This window comes from Cervus canadensis, chromosome X, assembly GCF_019320065.1.
Source record: "Cervus canadensis isolate Bull #8, Minnesota chromosome X, ASM1932006v1, whole genome shotgun sequence".
NCBI classification, from domain to species: domain Eukaryota; kingdom Metazoa; phylum Chordata; class Mammalia; order Artiodactyla; family Cervidae; genus Cervus; species Cervus canadensis.
Genome location: NC_057419.1, coordinates 45,660,679 through 45,681,714, shown reverse-complemented (window position 1 = coordinate 45,681,714; position 21,036 = coordinate 45,660,679). Strand labels below are relative to the sequence as shown.

At 35.4% G+C, this 21,036-nt stretch overlaps 1 protein-coding gene across 5 annotated transcripts in view; it reads left to right on the top strand.

Annotated features, from left to right (window-relative positions):
- The window catches only part of USP9X (ubiquitin specific peptidase 9 X-linked), a 115,019-nt gene that overhangs the window by 55,190 nt on the left and 38,793 nt on the right, over window positions 1-21,036 (top strand). For 3 of the 5 annotated variants that reach the window (XM_043460164.1, XM_043460163.1, XM_043460166.1), the window contains exons 14-21: window positions 1,139-1,287; window positions 7,740-7,827; window positions 10,631-10,973; window positions 13,276-13,371; window positions 14,144-14,355; window positions 16,075-16,315; window positions 16,655-16,804; window positions 17,600-17,720. In XM_043460164.1, coding sequence (XP_043316099.1) covers window positions 1,139-1,287; window positions 7,740-7,827; window positions 10,631-10,973; window positions 13,276-13,371; window positions 14,144-14,355; window positions 16,075-16,315; window positions 16,655-16,804; window positions 17,600-17,720 — 1,400 coding nt within the window. The remainder of the gene's footprint in view (window positions 1-1,138; window positions 1,288-7,739; window positions 7,828-10,630; window positions 10,974-13,275; window positions 13,372-14,143; window positions 14,356-16,074; window positions 16,316-16,654; window positions 16,805-17,599; window positions 17,721-21,036) is intronic. The other 2 variants (XM_043460165.1, XM_043460167.1) reach the window with 1 other exon arrangement.

Sequence of the window (21,036 nt, the reverse complement as noted above, 5' to 3'; positions counted from 1 at the left end):
AAATTTCAATATTTTTAATTACATATTTTATTGAAAAGAAACATTGTTTGGTGAAAGCAGGTTTTAAAAAGAAAACTAGAGTAGGGTGACAGGAAGCATACACACTAAATTAAAAAAGAGGATTCCTTTATCACATCCACCTCTTTGATTTTATTGATGAAGAAGACAGAATTTAGTGATAAGTATCAGAATAGAGGTGATAATATTGCCTTCATGTTATCTGTTCCAGCTCATATAACCAGAAAGTTCAAGAACAAATTATTTCAGTAACTAAAGTTCGGCATGTTAAGATATTTAAAGTTGGCTATTTAACAGAAATTTAGCTAAAAAATATCAGAAAAGGTATTTTCAAACTATGCCTTGTCATCTTTCATCATTTAAACATACATGCAATTTAATATTTGAAATTAACTTTAAAAATTAACTATTTAAAAAACCAGCAAGTTTATTTTACTGTGAAGACTTAACGTAGTATGACATTTCAAAGTCAATAAAACATTAACTATTTCAGAGTAAACCGATCATGGGAAGATACCATCTGTAAGAAAAATTAATGGATTAGTGTAGATACTGGTGAAAAGGGAAACAAAGCAGGAGAGAGAAAATGAAATGAGGAATGACATTAATAGATAGAAAACATGCCACTGAAAGTATATTGGCATATTTGCTAGAAATAAGAGATAATTCTGTACTTTGGCTAATAAAATTTTAATGAAAGCCCTTTCTTTGATTAAATCCTCCACTACAATTACAACATAAATCTTCGTGGTGCTAATGTTACAAGAAATGTTTCTGTTTTATAACTCTGATAATAATCATGTAAACTTAGAAGCACCTTGGTACTACTATATATAGTATAGAAGAAGACATCAGTCATTGATTTTTTTCCCATGGTGTGAATTGGAAAATATTAATGTGTAGTTTTTCTATAGAGTAAGAATAATGGAATTAATGTCTTATTTTTGAGGCATTGATTATTTTCTTTTAAATCGCTTAATATTATCATTAAAGTAAATGGCCAAGTTAATTCTGTTACGAAGGAAACCATTTTAAGTTTTTAAATTAGGAGCTAAGAATTTAGAATTGTATAAGCTCTTTTGATTACAGCAGAGTTTAATTGCCTAATTATATTGTTAAGTTCTTCTCGTTTCAGTCAAACACAGCGAAGTCCCCATGTGTTCTATCGCCATGACTTAATCAATCAACTTCAGCACAATCATGCCCTAGTTACTTTGGTAGCAGAAAACCTTGCAACTTACATGGAAAGCATGAGGCTATATGCTAGAGGTATGTATTGTAATCTAACATGAGCTATGGGAAATCACAGCAGTTTCCCTTCCCAGCTTTTTTTAATCAGTTACCATAGAAGTGACAATAGATATATTTTTAAAGATGCAAGGTTTTATAACTTGTGTTCCTTTATGAGCTTGTGATCTTCTTTTACTTCTTATCTTACACACCCTAAACTCCAGGCCAGCAGTTCAAGGCTCTTTACTAAGTGCTTGCCTTTCTTACTCTCCTTCTTAAATTGATTTCTTTTTCTTCTCTGCCTGGGAGCTCTGCCTGCCTATACTACAATTGGTTGTTACCTTTCTAGGTATGTACCTGACTCACTTCCATCCTTTGTTTCCTTCCTACCACCACCTTTATCTTTTTAAGAAAACTTTTGTCAAAGTCTGTTCTTGCAAATACCATAGTTCTTTTGTAATCCTAAGTCTGTGTTTCATAAGTTCTTCAGACGTTATGAATTGAAAGTTTATGAGATCCGAGACTACTAGAGTCCACATATTTACATTGGATTTCAAAGTGTGAATTTGCTTTAACATGTTCTGGTAGAGATTTCTGTGGCGTCAACAGTCAGTTTTTAAGCACCTGCCATATATGGAGCTCTGTTTCAGCGTGTTTTTGCCCTCTGACAATTGTGTCTGAGTGTGTGTGCCAGAGTGCAGATGGATTGTTGGTACATATTCCTCTGTCTTACACCAAATTCATAGGCTCCAAAATAAACCCCCAAACTTTCTTGTAGGTTGAAGTTGGTCCCCATAGGCACAGAAAGAAAACTTTATATTACCAGAGAGATAGAATTAACATAATGGATATTGAACATACCACTCCTTTTAACAGGTTAGAGTCTGCAGAAGCCAATATATGTACTAAAAATGAGGATATTTCTCATACCTCATTATTTGAAGATTTAGACTGTTGGCATTGTTGAATAAAATTCCAACGAAGGCTCTTACACATTGCAAGGATATTTTTCCTTAACACTTCAGGTACATACATACATTCCCATATAAAATTCAGATAAACATAATTGAAAAATGAAACAGCCCTCAGATACCTGAGCTGATTTTGTTGACTGTCTTCCATTTACCACTCTGAGCATTAGCAATCTAAGCATCAGGCAACTGATAGGCACCAGGCAGTGATCTTTTATAATTTCATTCCTTAGTTCCTTCTAAGTAGCATGCTAGAATAATCATGGCAGTATATGAATGCAGCCAACATTTGGGACATGTTTGCATATGTCAAACGAAATCTGAGAGAGGTATAAGCTTAGTTTAATGTAATTGATTCTTCAGTATGATGTCACCTCCTCTTTTTGGTATAATGCCCTCAACAGAGGCTAATAAAGGCCTTCCCCCAATGAAGCCTTAATATAAATCACATGACTCCATTACTAATTTTTACATACTTTATTTGCATATGGTATTTCATTTAGTTTCATTGGCACAGGTTGAGACCCCTGCTGTGGAGGCTATCAGGAGATGATTGATGCACATGCAATTCAGACTCACTTGAATTTTCTGCTCCTTTGTAGTCAAATTCTACATGAGTCTTTGCTTCATCTCAGTTGCATGGACTTAACATCTTCAGGCTTCAGTTTCCCCTTCTTATATCATCTGTATCTTCATAAAGTAAGAGCTGTGAATCTGCACAGATTGCCTGGATTTGAAACATGACCTAACGTATTAGGTGTATGACCTTGAACAAGTTATTTATGCTAGAATAATGCCTGGCACATAGTAAGCCCTTGAATTTTTGTTGCTATGTTCCCCTGAGTTTATTGGAACCATACCTTCTGTTTGTCCTAACCTTTGATATACCTTTTCTTCCTATATTATAGTACTCTTCTGATTAATACTGATCAGTCTCCAGCTAGTAAAATTCTCCTATTAAAACAGGCTTTTCACAGCATTTAGAAATTGGTGGTTGATGATACCATCAGTCACTAATTTCCAAGTCTGTAATTCTAAAATAAATTTCTTTTAGCCTCTATATAATAAAAGTGTTGCATGGATACCATTAGGTATGAGACATTATTCAGTAGGATAATATCAGGTTTCTAGTTTACTGATATTCTTAGTTTCTGATAAGTATTTCACCAATATTAAGTATTTGTCCTGCCCATGTTTCATCTCTACTAGTATCTTAAGCTATGGGGAGGAAAAAACCCCACTTCCTCAATAGTACAGTCAACTGATTCTACCTCCTGTTTTAGCATTATTTATAACTAAAATTATCTTCAGAAAAAAAAATAAAATTATCTTCAGTATTTACTCATGTTCTTATTCTTATTGTCTTGGTGCTTACCAAGTTATTCTTAAAGTTTTTCATGCGCATATACAACACAATATAAAACCATCTTTCAGTTTTTACTTAAGTTTTACCTTATTGGTAGGATAGACTATACTGACTTGAACACTTGTAAAGGTTTTATTTACCTTTTTTTCCTTGGTTTCTGGGTAGAGTTGGAGGACTTGTCTTTACTGTAGATCACATTTTTGCATTCTGTCTTCTCAGGGCTGCCACTTTCAATTATGTCCTCATAGACGAGGAAACCCCACTAAAATGAACAACTAAGTTATCAGAACATTGAAGGCAATAGGACCACCTATTCAGAGTGCCAGGGGCAGAGGGAGGGACCTGACAACTAAGAACCTTAATTCAGCAAAACTGTCTTTCAAAAATGAAAAGTAAAGACATTCTCAAACAGTGGGATAATTTGTTGTTAGCCAACTTGCCTGAGAAGAAATACTAAAGGAAGTAATTAGACTGAAAGCAAGTGACAGCAGACAGTAATTCAGAGCCACCCAAAAACAGCAGAATGTATATTCTCACATATACACAGGATTCTGCAGGACAGACCATACTCTAGGCCATAAGCAAGCCTTACTAACCTTAAAAGTGTTGAAATTATACAAAGTAGGGTCTTTTTTGGTCCACAGTGAAATTAAATTATGAATTAAAAAGTAAATCTGGGAATTTCACAAGTGTGCCAAAAGAATACATTCATTACTAACCTAGTGGGTCAAAGATGAAATGACAAGTGAAATGAGAATATGCTGAAATGAATGAAAAAAAAACGTGAAATATAAAAACTAATGGAGTGTTCCTAAATCAGTGCTTAGAGGAAATTTATACAGCTGAGTTCTTACATTAAAGAAGAAAGATAGCAAATCAGTAGCATTTCACCTTCAAAAAGTGGGGGAGAGAAAACTAACCTGAAAACAAAGAAATTAATAAAGATTAGAGTGGAGATAAGTGAAATAGAGAAGAGAAAAATCAATTAGCGTTCTTCAAAAAGATCAGCAAAATTCACAAACCTCTAGTTAGGCTCAGTTGGGAAAGTAAAAAAGAAGATATCACTGCTAACCTTACAAAAATAAGAAAAATAAGAGAATGCCAAATTACTGAAATTGACTCACGAAGCAATTGAAAATCTGAATAGGTGTATAACATGTAAAAAGATTGAATTAGTAATCAAAAAACTTCTCACAAAGAAAAGCCCAGAACCAGGTGGCTTCATTAGTGAATTTACTGGGTATATAAAGAAGAATTAACACTAGAATTAAACCAGTTCTTTCAAAAAGATAGAGGAACTGGGGCTTCCCTGGTGGTCCAGTGGTTAAGAATCCATCTTGCAGTGCACTTAGATCCCACATGCCTCAGAGCAACTAAGCCCCCACGCCACGACTACAGAGTCCGTGCTCTGCAATGAAAGATCCACCATGACAATGAAGATCCTGTATGCCACAAGTAAGACCCAACACAGCCAAAAAATAAAACAGAGGAGCACTTCCAGGCTCATTCTATGAAGCCATTGTTACTCTGATACCAAAATAATACAAAGACATGAAAAGAAATCTACAGACCTTGTGAATATAGTTAAAAGTTCTCAAAAACAAGCAAACAGAATCTTAACAACATATAAGAAAGATAATCAGTGTGTCCCTGGAATACAATGTTGATTTGACACTCCAAAGTCATTTGTTAATAGAATAAAGGGCCAAAACTATGAGGTTATCTCAGTAGATGCAGAAAAAGCATTTGACAAAGTCCAGCACCTTTCATTATAAAAATATTCAGCTGACTTGGACTAGAAGGAAATTTCCTCAACCTGCTAAAGCACATCTCAAAAAAGCTACAGTTAGCATCATACTTAACAGTGAAAGGCTGACTACTTCCCTCTCAGGAACAGGATTGAGTCAAGGATTTCCACTCTTAATCGCTTCTGTTTAACATTCTCCTTGAGATGCTAGTGAAATTAATTAGACATGAAAAAGAAAAAGCATCCATATTGGAAAAGAAACAGTGTCTCTAATCTTAGATAACACATCTCATATGCAAAAAATCCTAAAGAATCTGCTAAAATCTATTAAAATTAATAATAAATGAGTTTCCATAGATTGCAGGGATTAAAATCAGTATATACAAGTTGTATTTCTATACACTGTCAATGAGCATTCTGAAAATGAAATCAAAATAATTCCATTTACAATAGATAAAGTACAGTTGGCTTTTGAAAATCCCATTTGAGCTGTGAAAGTCCACTTATACATGAATATTTTTCAGTAGTAAACACCACAGTACTGAATGGTCCATGGTTGGTTTCATCTGTGTATGCAGAGAAACTGCGATTGCAGTTTGCTGAATTTGTTATACTTGGCTTTACCCCTGTGGTGTTCAAGGCTCAGCTGAAATAAAACAACATACAAATAAATCTTTGTGGTCTTGAGTTAGGCAAAGGAAAATTGTAAGGATAAAAAACAGTGATTGGAATATACATTTAACTGCTACAGTTTAAAGTAAAATCACAACCCGAGAATGGGAGAAAATATCTGCAAACCATATATCTCACAAGGGACTAGTATCTTACAACTCAGCAATTAAGACATAATCCATCAGGAGCCAGTAGAGAAGAGGAACAGGGAAGAGCTTTCTGAGTTCAAGGGTCAGTGAAAGATGGCGGCCACCGAAAGGCGTTGGTGCTTGTGCGAGTTGAGGTTGAAAATTGATCATTAATACGATAGCATCCTCAATAGCAGTGTATATGTATTCTCTCCAGAATTCAGGTTTTTTAATTCATTATTCTTCCCCGGGCTAATTGCATGTGGAACTTTATGTGTGTGTTTACTTACTGTCCTTTGGGGAGTCCAAGTGCTGCTACAGAGAAAAAGTCTGTGTCATCTAGCAAAACTGGGAAAAATCAAATGGTGATTGCATTTTTCATCCATACTGCAATGCTGGCGGAGGAAGGGAAAGAATGTTATGGTGTGCTTTAAGGGCTCTGCAGGAAAAGTAGATATCCCGAAGCAGTTTATGTTGTTTATACTGGCAATACCGATGTCAGTGGCCAACAGATACTAGAAGGCACTTTCAGAAGATTTAACATCAGGTTAACTTGCCCAGTGAAGTTTGTTTTCTTGAGGAAGCGCTGCCTTGTGGAAGATTGACTGTATCCTCATTTCACACTGCTGGGCCAAAGCCTGGGATCCATTTTTATGGGCTAGGAAGCTCTGTTGTTGTGTGTTTCTGATGTTGATGTTGATGCAATGAGCCAAGCTTTCAGGCTACCTCTGTTTTAAGTATCTAGGTGGTTGCTGAGTTGGAAGCTATATTCATTACCCCACCATCAGCACTGACATGCTCTCTGTAATCAGAATGTGGGACTTAACACAGCCTTCATTACCAGGAATCCTTTTCTCAGCGGTGTTTTAGGACTGGAGGTGCTTTTAAAGATTTTTTTTTTTTTTTTTGCTCTGATCTTCCATTGCAAACACCAAGGCTCTTTTTTTTTCCCCATTGTATGATATATTCAAATAAAAGTAAAATCAAAGGGTTTACTGGCTTTTTTTTTTTTTTTAAGAATTTCCCATTTAAGCTAGACCTTGTGACCAGTACCTACTCATACTCATGATAGAAGGGTAGGTTTTCTTAAATTTATCTAAGACTTTCATAACAACATGCTGATGATAATTATGGTATGATAACTTCATTATATAGAGGAGCATCTTGTGTCACTCTAATGTCCAGATAGAAGTTAATAATATAATTTTTTATAGCTATATTTTTTTTTCCATGAAGACATTTCAATATAACAGAAAGGAAATTGGAGAAAAAAGTTTGTCTTGGTGGTCAGTTCATAGACCATTCAGGTCAGTCTTATGCTATAATCAGACATTACTTCATTATGTATGAAAATTGGACAGAGGGTTGTATGAAGGATTATTTTTGATGACACATTTAACAGACCATTTTCTTTTGGTTAGAAAAAAAGGGAAGATTATTCTGATTGGGAAAAAAGGAGATGGATAGAAACTATGACTAATAAGTAAATTTCAAGTTGCCTTTAGTGATAAAGAATTAACGATCTTAACTGACTTGTTTTCCTTCGATTAAGTCAGCAATGATATGGATAACCATGTGTGTAATGCACAACTTTTCTTAATTTGCAGACCATGAAGACTATGACCCACAAACTGTGAGGCTGGGAAGTAGATACAGTCATGTTCAAGAAGTCCAAGAACGGCTTAACTTCCTTAGGTTTGTTTTAAACAATTAGTGCTAAGACACAGATAAAGAATGTCAAGTTGATATGCTGTATGGCTAGGTCTTTGTCAGGTGACTCTTGTCACCTTTGATTTTTCCAATCTGGAAATCCTTACGTGAAAGTCACAGGACATTTCCCTGAGTGTTCATGATTAAATATTTTTAAATTATTGACTGGGTTTTAACTTTTCTTCTTTGCAGTATTGGAAAAGAACATATTTAAACCTTTTGTATAGACTTCTGGTCTTCATGTGTGTTTATATTGAGAATATATTTAGTTTTTAAAGAACAAATTTCCATATTTGACACAGCCAGCTGGAGAACCATATTAAGGAAATGGGGACAAAAGTCTTTTTGACCAGTACCCTAAAAGAGTGGTTTGAGTTCTCTGGTGCTTTGTTAATCCTAACAGTGGCTGACAAAGGCAGTCTGAAATCATGTGTTAATAACATTCTGTTGGGGATGGAGAAAAGAGATTTATTCCCATAGTGAGTGAGTGAGGGCGTGAAAAGTCGCTCAGTTGTGTCCGACTCTTTGCGACTCCATGGGAATAGTCCATGGAATTCTCCTGGCCATAATGCTGGAGTGCCGCTTCCTTCTCCAGGGGATCTTCCCAACCCAGGGATTGAATCCAGGTCTTCCACATTGCAGGCAGATGCTTTACCAGCTGAGCCACCAGGGAAGCCCCTTATTCCTGTAAGCCAAAGCTAAATGTATTCCAGGGCTTGATATACTCAGTGATTAGCTTTTAATGATTATACACTTATATATTTAAAATTGTTAAAAAATTTTGATGATGAGAGGTTTCTTGCAATTCAGAAACCCCACCATATATTTTCAGATCATAAGCATGCTAAGGGAGATGCCCAAATGATCAGTGCTTCAGAAAATCTATTGCATGTATTATTTTGATGCACTGGGGAATTTTCTCCTGGACTGCATTAATTATAGGCTTATGTTTATTGCTTATTATGTGCTTACTTGGAAATATTTGCATAAGTAGTTACATTAAGATTTTAACTTGAGGGTAAAGTCTAGACACCAGAGTTTAAGAAATTTGGCCTTTGTTTAAAGCAAAATGGTTCTGTGAGTTGTAGTGGGGTGTGGGTGTGGGTGTGGTTTTTCAACCATCTGAATGAAAGGACCGTCCTCCCCAGATTGAGAATCATTGCCATAGTTAAGTCATTGTTATTGATTGGTGTGTGTTGTATCCTTTAGATTGCCTAGAACAGAAGAGTGATTATAAGCTCTTTTGCTAAATTAAAGTTTGGGATCAGAGAACCTGTTTTAGTCCCTGCTCTATAATACTTACCTGTATGACCTACATCAGTTCTCTGAAGGCGCAGGAACTGAACTTTACTCACTTTACATTTAAACCTCATAGCAGCACAGGGAGACAGGTATTATCCCCATTTGATTAATATGGAAACTGAGATTCACATGGCTTAAAGCTATTGGAATCACACAGCCCCAGTATATAGTTAGTTGCACTACTCAACTAGGTGTATCCGACTTCAGTCTTTGCTCTTTCTATTAGACAAGTGATTTTTCAAACCTACTTTGGAGCCTTAGGGCTTCTGAGGAGCTTCCTCCAAGATTTCTGGACAAGCAATAGAAGTTTTATATCCCTTTCTCACTTCTTTCCTCCTCTTCCCAACAGTTGGAGCAACTCTGTTTTTATTTTTTATACAGTGCCCTTCCAAATGGAATTTTTGCTTAAAGAAAGCAAAAAAAAAAAAAGAAGACACACACCCACATACAACCCAAAAATGAAAACAGTTGTATTTTATCACATTGAACCTCAGTTTCCTATCTATAAATTAGACAGGGTGACAGGGTTATTAAATAGGACAGGTGCTAGAAAGCCCTCGTTAAGGTCAACAATCTTATGAAAATACCAAAGACACTAGAATTAATAACTCAAAATGCTTTGAAATGAAAAGGGAACCTTAAATACATTCACCCAACTCTGTAATTGGGTAAAGAGGCACCATTAGATTAGCTAAAAATTGTGTTAAGTTTTTCAGAATAAAATGAGATATTCATTCTGTCATTCAGAGATACGGCAGACAGGGTGGGTGGATGAATACTAAAAGAAAAAGCTAACTGAAGAAACTAGGTGAAACAGAGTTCACCTTTATTGTCTTTAACAAAACCTATAGTCCTCAAACTAGAAAGACCCCTGAGAATGCCGTTGAATAATGGATAAGCATCCTGTTGAATTTTTACATTAAAAAGTCTAAGACATATGTAGGTTACTCAGTTCAATGTGGCCAAGTGCTGAGTGATGACTGTTAGATCATCAGCAGATGTTAAAATTTAAGGAATTTTAACTCTTCAGTGTTATGATTTATCTGTGAAAGTCACAGAATACCTCTTTCTCCAGTGATACCATATAAGCAGAATGCTAAAACTCAGATAACCTGTTAAACATACTTTCAAAATGGGCTGGTTTCAGAGATCAAATCAGGGAACAAATCTTTTTTTTTCTCCCACTGTATATCCTTTTGTTTTTATTGAAATATAGTTGATTTACAGTGTTTTCAGGTGTACAGAGAACAAAGGTTTGTCTTTGTAGATGCTTAATATGTGCTTGCTGAATGAATACCTAGTATTTTTTAGTAATAGATAAAAATTAAGAAATGAATTATTTTAAGATGCTGATAAGAACTGACATCCTTTTACCTGTAGTTTGAATATAGTTGTGATAAGTGGATTATTTCCCATATATACAAATAGATTGCCTTTCAGAATAAAAAATTATGTAGATCTAATTGCTAATTTTATGTTTTTCAAGATTTTTATTAAAGGATGGCCAACTGTGGCTATGCGCTCCTCAGGCAAAACAAATATGGAAATGCTTAGCAGAGAATGCAGTTTACCTTTGTGATCGCGAAGCCTGTTTTAAGTGGTATTCCAAGTTGATGGGGGATGAACCAGACTTGGATCCTGATATTAATAAGGACTTCTTTGAAAGCAATGTACTTCAGCTTGATCCATCCTTATTGACTGAAAATGGGATGAAATGTTTTGAACGATTCTTCAAAGCTGTGAATTGTCGGGAAGGAAAACTGGTAGCCAAAAGGAGAGCATATATGATGGATGATTTGGAACTGATTGGATTAGACTACCTTTGGAGGGTAAGTGAGAAGTGGGAACTTGATAAACACTGTATGTGATATAGTTTTTTCAAATAGGTAAGAAATCACAATTTTACGTATAAATTGCATGTATATATGCTGCTCTGATGCTTGTCCTAGGAGCTAGTGATAGTTCATCTTTATCTTTCTATGTCATTTGTCATTGGACTTTTTCATATCTCTCTCCCTCCACCTCCCTGTCCTTCTGCCACTGATATTCCTTTTCTCTTGGCTTAGAATCTGTCTGCTCCCAATGTGTTTAGAAGTAAGTGCACTAACCATAGAAATCATGCCTCTCCATGAAAGTTATTTTCTTCCCCTTCTTAATTTAACATAGACCTCTGTTTCTTTTCAGTATTAATTTTAGCTTATTATGCACTTAATGCTAATATAGAAGACAGAAAAGAAGACTTTAGAGAGGCTTATGAATGTATACTTTATCAGCACTGTTTTAACTTGCAATATTATATATATTTTTTAGTAGAGTTACAGTTGACATACAACACCATATTAGTTACAGGTATACAACATAATGATTTGATGTGTACATATTACAGAATGATCACAATCTATTGTCACGAGTTTTTTTTTTTCTCGTAGTGAGAACTTTTAAGATTTACTTGGGACTTCCCTGGTGGTCCAGTGGCTAGAGCTCTGCTTTCATTGCCAGGGCCTGGATTCAGTCCCTGGGCAGGGAACTAAGATCCCACAAGCTGTGTGACGTGGTCAAAAAGAAAAATTTATTGCCTTAGCATTCACTCTTTCAAATATGCAGTACAGTATTATTAAATATAGCACCATGCTATATGTTACTTTGAGCCCCTTCACTCATTTGGCAAACACCAATCTATTCTCTGTATCTATGAGTTCAATTTTTTGTTTGTGTTTCTTTGATTTTTGGATTCCACATGTAAGTGAGATCATACAGTATTTCTCTCTCTGACTTATTTCACTTAGCATAATGCCCTCAGGTTCCACCCATGTTGTAGTTATTAATTATTAGTCCTATCTTCAAATATCTAAAAATCTGACCTGTTCGCAGCAGTTTATATTGTTTTCTGGATATAAAATGTGTTTCTGCAAACCATAGGCAGACTAAGTTGTTTATTTTAGTATTTGATTATTCACACTTTAAGTGGTTTTCATTTTTAAACAGCAGAAACCATTTTTAAAAATCAAAGTTTACATAACACTTCAAAATGTAAAACTAGTTGAAGTGAGAAAAGAAAGCCAGCCTGGTGGTTGTTTTTTTCTTGTGACTCAGTCTCCCTGTGCTTTACTCCCTTCCCCCTCCCATGCCTATTACAGGGTTCATCCCTAACATTCTTCATCACTCGTAGAGTTCTATACGTAGTTTGAAAACCACTGATATGATTAGATGATAAAGATCTATAGTAATGGGGTGGGTAGCCTTTTATGCTAAGCTGTATTTCATGTAATCTTGATTTCCTTTAACTAATTTAAATTCCTTCTTTAATATCTCACTACTTGGTTGTTGTTGTTTAGTCACTGAGTTGTGTCCAACTCTTTTGAGACCCCATGGACCATAGCCTAGCCCTCTAGGCTCCTCTGTCCATGGGATTTCCCAGGTAAGAATACTGGAGTGGGTTAGCATTTCCTTCTCCAGGGGATCTTTGTGACTCAGGGATCCAACTTGCGTCTCCTGCATTGGCAGGCGGGGCTTCCCTGGTGGCTTACCTGCCAATGCAGGAGACCCCAGTTTGATTCCTGGGTTAGGAAGATCCCCTGGAGAAAGGGACAGGCTGCCCACTCCAGTATTCTTGGGCTGCCCTGGTGTCTCAGATGGTAAAGAATCTGCCTGCAATGCAGGAGACTTGGGTTCGATCCCTGCATTGGGAGGATCCATTGGAGAAGGGCATGGCAACCCTCTCCGGTATTCTTGCCTGGAAAATCCCTATGGACGGAGGAGCCTGGTGGGCTACAGTCCATAGGGTCACAGAGTCGGACACAACTGAGCAACTAAACACAGCACCAGGGAAGCCCGCCGCTTGGTTACCAAGGTGTTGAATTGCAGGAGTAAATGATACTAATGACAGCGTATTTTCTTCTTAGTGAAATGTGTCTTCCTTTCTTAACTTGATTTATACAAAGAGTTGAGTTTTGCTTTTGTTACAGTTTTGGTCTGTTTTCTCACTTTAATTTTATTTGATTATTACAAGTCGATATTCCTTTTTAAATTATTGAATGCTGTGTTAAAAATACTGAAGGTATGGTTTGAATGGAAGTGGCCAACTAAGATATTTCTTGAAAGATACTTACACTTGAATCTTTTTGAATCTAGGTGGTGATTCAGAGTAATGATGATATTGCCAGCCGAGCTATAGATCTCCTTAAAGAGATATACACAAACCTTGGTCCAAGGCTACAGGTCAATCAGGTGAGGATTAACATGTATTAAAGTTTTCACAAGTTTGAATTCTGATTGAAGAACTCTTGTTAATGAGAATTTTTATCTTTAATTCAGAATTAACTAGAAAATTTTTGTTTTAACTCATACTATAAAAATATACCTAAAATATTTAATCCACATTTCTCTCATACAAACTGCTGTCTAAATGAGTCTCGTTTTGAAAATTATCTTAAAGTGATTATTTTTGAGTATAATTATAGTAGGAGATTTCAGCTGAATTTCTTTCAATTTTAACACCTCATCCTGAAATTCAGTTTTTGTGTGTCTAGTTTATACTTGTTAACTTAGAAATAACCTTAGCTTTCTTTGACAAAACATAATGAGTGTTTGTTGTTGTTTTTATTTTATTGAAGTGGAGTTAATTTACAATGTTTTGTTAATTTCTGCTATGCGGCAAAGTGACTCAGTTATACATATATACAATATGTCTTTTTCATATTCTTTTCCATTATGGTTTATCACAGGATATTGAATATATTTCCCTGTGCTATGCAGTAGGGCCTTGTTGTTTATCCATTCCGTATATAATAGTTTACATCTTTAATCCCAATCCTTCCCTCCCCTAACCTCTCTCCCCCCTTGGCAACCACAAGTCTATTTCAAACATAGTGTGTTTTATTATCAGTATAACCTCTTGTTAAATATGATTATGGTTAAATGAAATCTACCTTTAACTTAATTGTTCCCATCTTTAATTATAGAAAACTTGAACTGTCTTTATTTGGCCCATTATTTGTAGGTGGTTATCCATGAAGACTTCATTCAGTCTTGCTTTGATCGTTTGAAAGCCTCCTATGACACTTTATGTGTTTTGGATGGTGACAAAGACAGTATTAATTGTGCAAGACAGGAAGCTGTTCGAATGGTTCGAGTATTAACTGTATTAAGGGAATATATAAATGAATGTGACAGTGATTATCATGAGGAAAGAACAATTCTACCTATGTCAAGGTTTGTAACTGTCTACTGTGCTGCTCCTTAATGATTTGACAGTCTCCTAGCCATTGGATTCTAAAAAGTGATGTATAGGAAGAAGGAGAGGAAATTTTTCATTTTTGAAAATGTTTAGCATCTTGCTTACGAACAGTGTTTATGTCTTACAGAATCTTTTTTTAATAGTAGACCATTTTTGTTTTGTTTTCTGGATCTGTTTTTTTGTTGGTTTTTGTTTAGGGCATTCAAATTAAGTCTGGTTTCTTTTTATTCTGTGGGGGGAGGGTTGTTTGGTGTTTTGTTTTTGTTTTTGCCATTGACTTTATTGCCCATTAAATGTTGCCAGGGATATTTTGCAGTTGAGGTGTTTTGACACCATTCATTTCCACTTTTGAAAATAATAGTCTGATTGCAGAGTTAGTTAGAAAGAACTCTTAAAATAGGCTGCTTTGACAGATAGCCAATATAGTAAGAAATACTTTCAAATGATTACTAACATTTCTTTTTTCACCCAATTTTATTGAGATATAATAGACATACAGATATATAAGTTTATAATGATTTAGTACATCATGATATGATTGTAATAAGTTTAGTGAACATTCATCATCTCATACAGATAGAAAAGAAAAAAAATTACTCTTCCTTTGTGCCAAGAACTGTCAGGATTTATTCTCTTAACAGCTTTCATATATAATAGCATTATGTTAATCATGTTGAACACTACATCTCTAGTACTTAGTTATAACTGGAAGTTTATACCTTTTAATCACCTTTATTCAATTCCTCACTCCCTGTCCTTCCCCCTGCCTGCTGATCATAAGTCTGATCTCTTTTTCTATGAGTTTATTTGATCTTGAGGTATAATTGACCTACAATACTATGTTAATTCCTGGTATACAACATAGTGGTTGAATATTTCATTACAGAGCGATCACCATGATAAGCCTAGTTACTACGTGTCCTGTGGCTCTTTTATTTTGTAACTGGGAATTTATGCCTCTTAAAATTCCCCTTTTAAAAAAAAAAAAAATTCCCCTTAGCTAATTCACTCATCTTTGGGTCTTGATATTTCTCTTAAGATTTTACCATGTAGTAATTTCAAATAATATGTATAATTTAGAAATATTTATTGAATATGAGCCATTAGTATTTAAGAGTTCTGTTTTTGACCATGGAATTATTTAAATTGCTCCTTGAATATGTTAATTTTTTTGCTTCTTTTCAAGTGAAATATTACTCATGTCTCTGTTATAATGTCTAGTAACTAGATACCTACAAACTAGGTACAAGAGTAACAACTATGATTGTTGTGTTTTGAAGATTATTTATAATATTTGTAGTTGAAAGGAGCAGTAAATACTTGTTTTAAGATCCTAAAAATATGGGCTTCCCTGGTGGCTCAGATGGTAAAGAATCTTCCTGCAACGTGGGAGACCTGGGTTCAGTCCCTGGGTTAGGAAGATCCCCTGGAGGAGGGCATGGCAGCCCACTCGAGTATTCTTTCCTGGAGAATCCCCATGGACAGAGGAGCCTGGCACGTTACAGTCCATTGGGTTGCAAAGAGTCGGACATGACTAAGCAACTAAGCACAGCACACAAAAATGATATGTCTTTAACTCATTTTCTCTTGTTTAGTAAGAAAATATTCCATTTTAAATTCCTAGCTTTATTTTCTTAGCAAGAAAATTGAAAGTCTGCTGAACACAATGATGTTTTCCCTTTTTATTTCCCCAGAGCTTTCCGTGGTAAACATCTCTCTTTTATAGTTCGATTTCCAAACCAAGGCAGACAGGTTGATGACTTGGATGTATGGTCTCATACAAATGATACAATCGGCTCAGTACGACGATGTATTCTCAATCGTATCAAAGCCAATGTAGCTCATACAAAAATTGAGCTCTTTGTGGGTGGTGAACTGATAGATCCTGCAGATGATAGAAAGTTGATCGGACAATTAAACTTAAAAGATAAGTCGGTAAGTATAATTACCAAATTTTTCATGAAAACCAAGCCTGGGACTCTTCAGTTTAGTAGTCAACATTTTAATCAATAAATGTTGATGGAGCATCCATTATATGTGTGACTGTATTAGGTGTTTGGATTACTATAACACTGAGACAGGCATATTGGTACCTACAATATAGCAGAGGAAAAGATTTCTAAAAACAAAACTGTTTAAGTGATTAGGTTAGACAATAGTTATAAATTATATTTCTAAAAATATAGTGTGTCGTTTTTTGTTTTGATTGGTGTATCACTACTGTTTTGTGTAGTTTTCCTTGTCTTTGATACTAACTTAGTATATCATTTTTAGCTAATTACAGCCAAACTTACACAGATCAGTTCCAATATGCCTTCAAGCCCTGATAGCTCTTCTGATTCCTCAACTGGGTCTCCTGGAAACCATGGTAATCATTACAGTGATGGTCCCAATCCAGAAGTGGAAAGCTGTTTGCCTGGGGTGGTGAGTAGATAGTTTTGAACTACTGTATGCAAGGCATTATGCTGGATTATTTAAGAGGAACATGTATGGAATAGTTTTTTTTTTTTTTTTGAACTTAAAATTTATTGTGGCAAACTGTACAGTTAATCATCAACTTTCAAAGGGATCCCTTTGAAAGGTGATTGTAACTTGGTTGAAATTTTAAAAACCACATTTTGTATAGATAGAGTGTCATTATATTTACATAAAACTGGCCTATTATACAACTTAATTATAACTTGTAAGTTCACTGAGAAAAATAGCACTGTATTTTGTATTTGTGTCACAAAAAATGAATTCTTCAGAACTGTTTCTGTAGGAAAATACCCGCAGTCTTTCTCAGATCGTCAGTAATGTATTTTTGTTTCTAAAGAAAGTAACGTCTCCCTGCCTTACCTCCCCACAAACATTTTAATGGCTACAATAATACCAGCCATTCTAGTGTCGGAAGAGTTGGCAGTCTATCAGTTGGATTAGGAATTTAACTGTTAGTGGGGCATGGCAGCTGTTTGTACAGAATCTGACTTGTATGAATAATGGGAATAGTTTAACAAAATAGTAAAAAAGCTGTCGGACACAACGTACTAGAGGTGGCTCGGATAATATATTCAGTCTACATTATGAAGGGTTTCTAACGGTGAGAAGATGGTGTGGGCCGACCATTTCAGGACAGAAATGACAGAAGCAACAGTATGGAGATTAACAAACATTTATTCGGGGACTTCCTTTGTGGAGGTGTAATTTACAGATAAACACTTCGTGTATTTTGTATTCTAGATAATGTCACTGAATCCCAGATACATCTCTTTCCTTTGGCAAGTTGCGGACTTGGGTAGCAGCTTAAATATGCCACCTCTTAGAGATGGAGCAAGAGTACTTATGAAACTTATGCCACCAGGTAAGAATTTCCTTCTTAAATAATTATAGTGTTGATAAAGTACATGTTGGACAGGAATGGGTTTGTTAGCAAATTATGTTCCTAGATGGAAAATAATGGGAGTTGGCAAACTATAGCTCACTGGCCAAATCCAGCCCACTGCCTGCTTTTTGAACAGTCCAAGAGTTAAGGAGGGTTTTTACATTTTCTAATGCTATAGAAAAAAATAAAAAAGAATATTTTGTGACTTACGAAAATTATATTGACATTTCAATTTTGATATCCATAAACAAAGTTTTATTGGTGTGTAAGCTATGCTCATTCATGTGCATGCTGTCTGTAACTGCTTTTGTCATAGCATAGCAGCAGTTATGGGAGAAACCATATGGCCTCTTAAATATTTACTATCTGGCCCTTTACAGGAAACATTTTCTGACCCTTGGACTGTGTGTTGGATCATGTGTCATCTATAGCATTGTTTCTGTTTTATTCCTGGGAAACAACCATTTTCGATTTGTTAGCTTTTATTATCTATGTTTGTATTATCTGTAAATAATACCCTCATACAACTGTCAGTTTTACATACCTACTGGTTTTCTGTTGTGTAAATGTAAACTTACTTCCACATTCTTCCAATTTTTTCTTTTTCCCTTTTTTGTCTGCACCACATGGCATTCAGGATCTTAGTTCCCTGATCTAACCTAAGCCCCCTGCAGTGAAAGGGCAGAGTCTTAACCACTGGCCCTGTAGGCAAGTCCCTCCTCCAATATTTTCTTAAAATCATATTCAGCATTTGCTTGTTGAAGAGTGTGTGAAAAATAGTTTGCTAGATTAATGGCAGCTTTTTTTTTTCGGGGCTTAATAATTTTCCCTTTTCATTTTCTTGATTTTCTATACACCTATCACTAATTCTTCCCACGTATTCTCTAATAATCTCTCAAAATAATTTTCCATTATCATGGGTATTATATAATATGTCGGCTCCACTGTTCTGGAATTATTCTTCTGCCTCCTCTCATCTGGTTGCTGTTTGTTATGCAGTTACCATTTTGGGACTTCTTTCTTCAGCCTTCCTATGGTAGATTTCTGTTCATCAGCTCCTATGTCTTGAACCTTTTTTGAGGGACTCTGTTATGCTGATAACCTTCGTGCATTTATTTCAGAAGGGGGGTACATGGGAGGTGGTTTGGTTTGTTTGTTTCCAAAGTAATACTAATCTGAATATATAACATTCACATTTGATTAGTAGTTCGGCTTTGTGGTGGCATCCTTAACTTTTTCTAGCTCTTCTGTTAACTTCTTGACCCCAGGTATTCTAGTGTTAAAATTTTAAGACCTTCCTCCAAGGAATCCTTTCCATAGGATTTTGTTTTTCATTAACACATTTCAGTGTTTGTGCTCTAATAGATGTTTTCATCTAAAACCTAACATTCTACAAAGTTATGAGCTGAAAATAAGAGTTGGTGGAAAGAATTGAACCAGATCATTCAATTCTATACAACTTTTTAAAAAATGTTTAAAAAAACTTTTTGGAAACATTTACTCCTTTACAGAAAAGTTGCAACTACAATTCAAGAACTCCAAGAACGACAAAGTAGAGCCTTGCTTCTCCCCTGTAAATTAACGTGTGATCACTATTTACTCATAGATTCTTATTTTATCCATTGGGTTATAGCCATTACATTGTTGTTGCTCAGTTGCTGAGTCGTGTCGGACTCTCTGTGACCCCATGGACTGCAGGCGCTCCAGGCTTCCCTGTCCTCCACTGTCGCCCAGGGTTTGCTCAAGTTCATGTCCATTGAGTCGGTGATGCTATCTAACCACCTTATCCATTATAGCCATTACAATCATTATTTATTTTGATGCTCAGTTGTCCCAGTTATGGTCAGTGGATGTACACACTATGTTTTTTATATGAACCTAATGCTTTTTTAGATGTAGTTTAGATATAGTTTATCATCTTTCCAGTACTTTTTACTTTCTGGCACAAGATATTTAAAGTTCGTGTAGCGCTTTCTGTATTCCAGCCCTAGAAACAGGCATTTCTCCTTTTAGCAAGGGGGAGGGTACTCTGGTAGAAACCAGAATCCAACAGCTAAATTGTGCTCGTTACTATTGGGGTGTTCTTGTCACCTAGGCCTTTTCTTTGAACTGAGGAAGTAATACACACTTAAACACACACACACATTTATATCAGAAAACAAACATGGACACATACTGACTAATCTTGCTTCTTAGTTTTTCTGCATTCCATATCTGTCTCTATTCTCTGTTAGTGAGACATCTGCTTCCCAGCTTTATCAGTCTATTAGGGAGGGAAATAGAGTAGAAAGTGGCTTCTTTTGCAGACTTCAGTCACTCTGTTTTCAAAGTCTTTAATTCATCTGTATCTGCTCAAGTATGTTTTGCTTTCATATCCTTAACTTTTAGAATTTGGTGGGGTGCTGATTTATAGGTACCCTTTTTCTTTCTCCCCAAAAAGCACTTCTTGGGTTCAGCTAAGCCAGCTATTAATATCTTCCATCCCCTCTACACCTTCAATAATTAGCTGACATCTCTAACATTTTTTCCACTCCTTTCAGTGTCTTTATTCGTTTTGAGTTTATGTATTTTAATTTATTCTCATTTTAATGAAGTTTGTTGCTGATAAATGCAGTTCAGTAATTGGCCTAGATAATTTTTAAAACTGTCTTATGTTTCCATTATCTTCTTTTTCTAAAGTATGTTGACCTTTCTCACCCCATCTCATTTCCTGAGTCATATGGTGTAGAATCAATTCAGATGTTAATTACATTCTTAAATAAAGCTTTTCTTAATGACTTGATTTAATTTGATCTTTATCCGTTGTATTGCTTAGAATTTATTTTACTTACCTAGTATTCGAGTAAGAGTTGTTGCTTTATGTATGCAAATTCACCTTTAATATTTGAAAAGGCCATCTCATAATCCCTGATCTTGTGATTGGAGCATACTGCCACCAGATGGTGAGAGGGAGCTCTTGCCAGGCAGCTCAAGCAGAAAACTTAAGAGGGTGCTTTTATCATATTTTATATAATCCAAGTATCATACCTTAATTTGAAATAGCCAGCTTTGAAAATGCCAGTAATGGTTGTACGACAGTATACAAATCATAGGCTTTGGACTCAAATGAACTTGAGTTCAGATCCTGCTTCTTCAAGTTGCTATTCCATGGCCTTAGACATAAGTTATCTTAGTTTTTCAGAGCTTCCTTATCTATAAAACTGGACCAATAATAACTATTGGATAACTATGAATAACAATTCATAGAATTGTATGGATTAAATGGGATCATATATGGAAAACCCTAGCCTGGTGA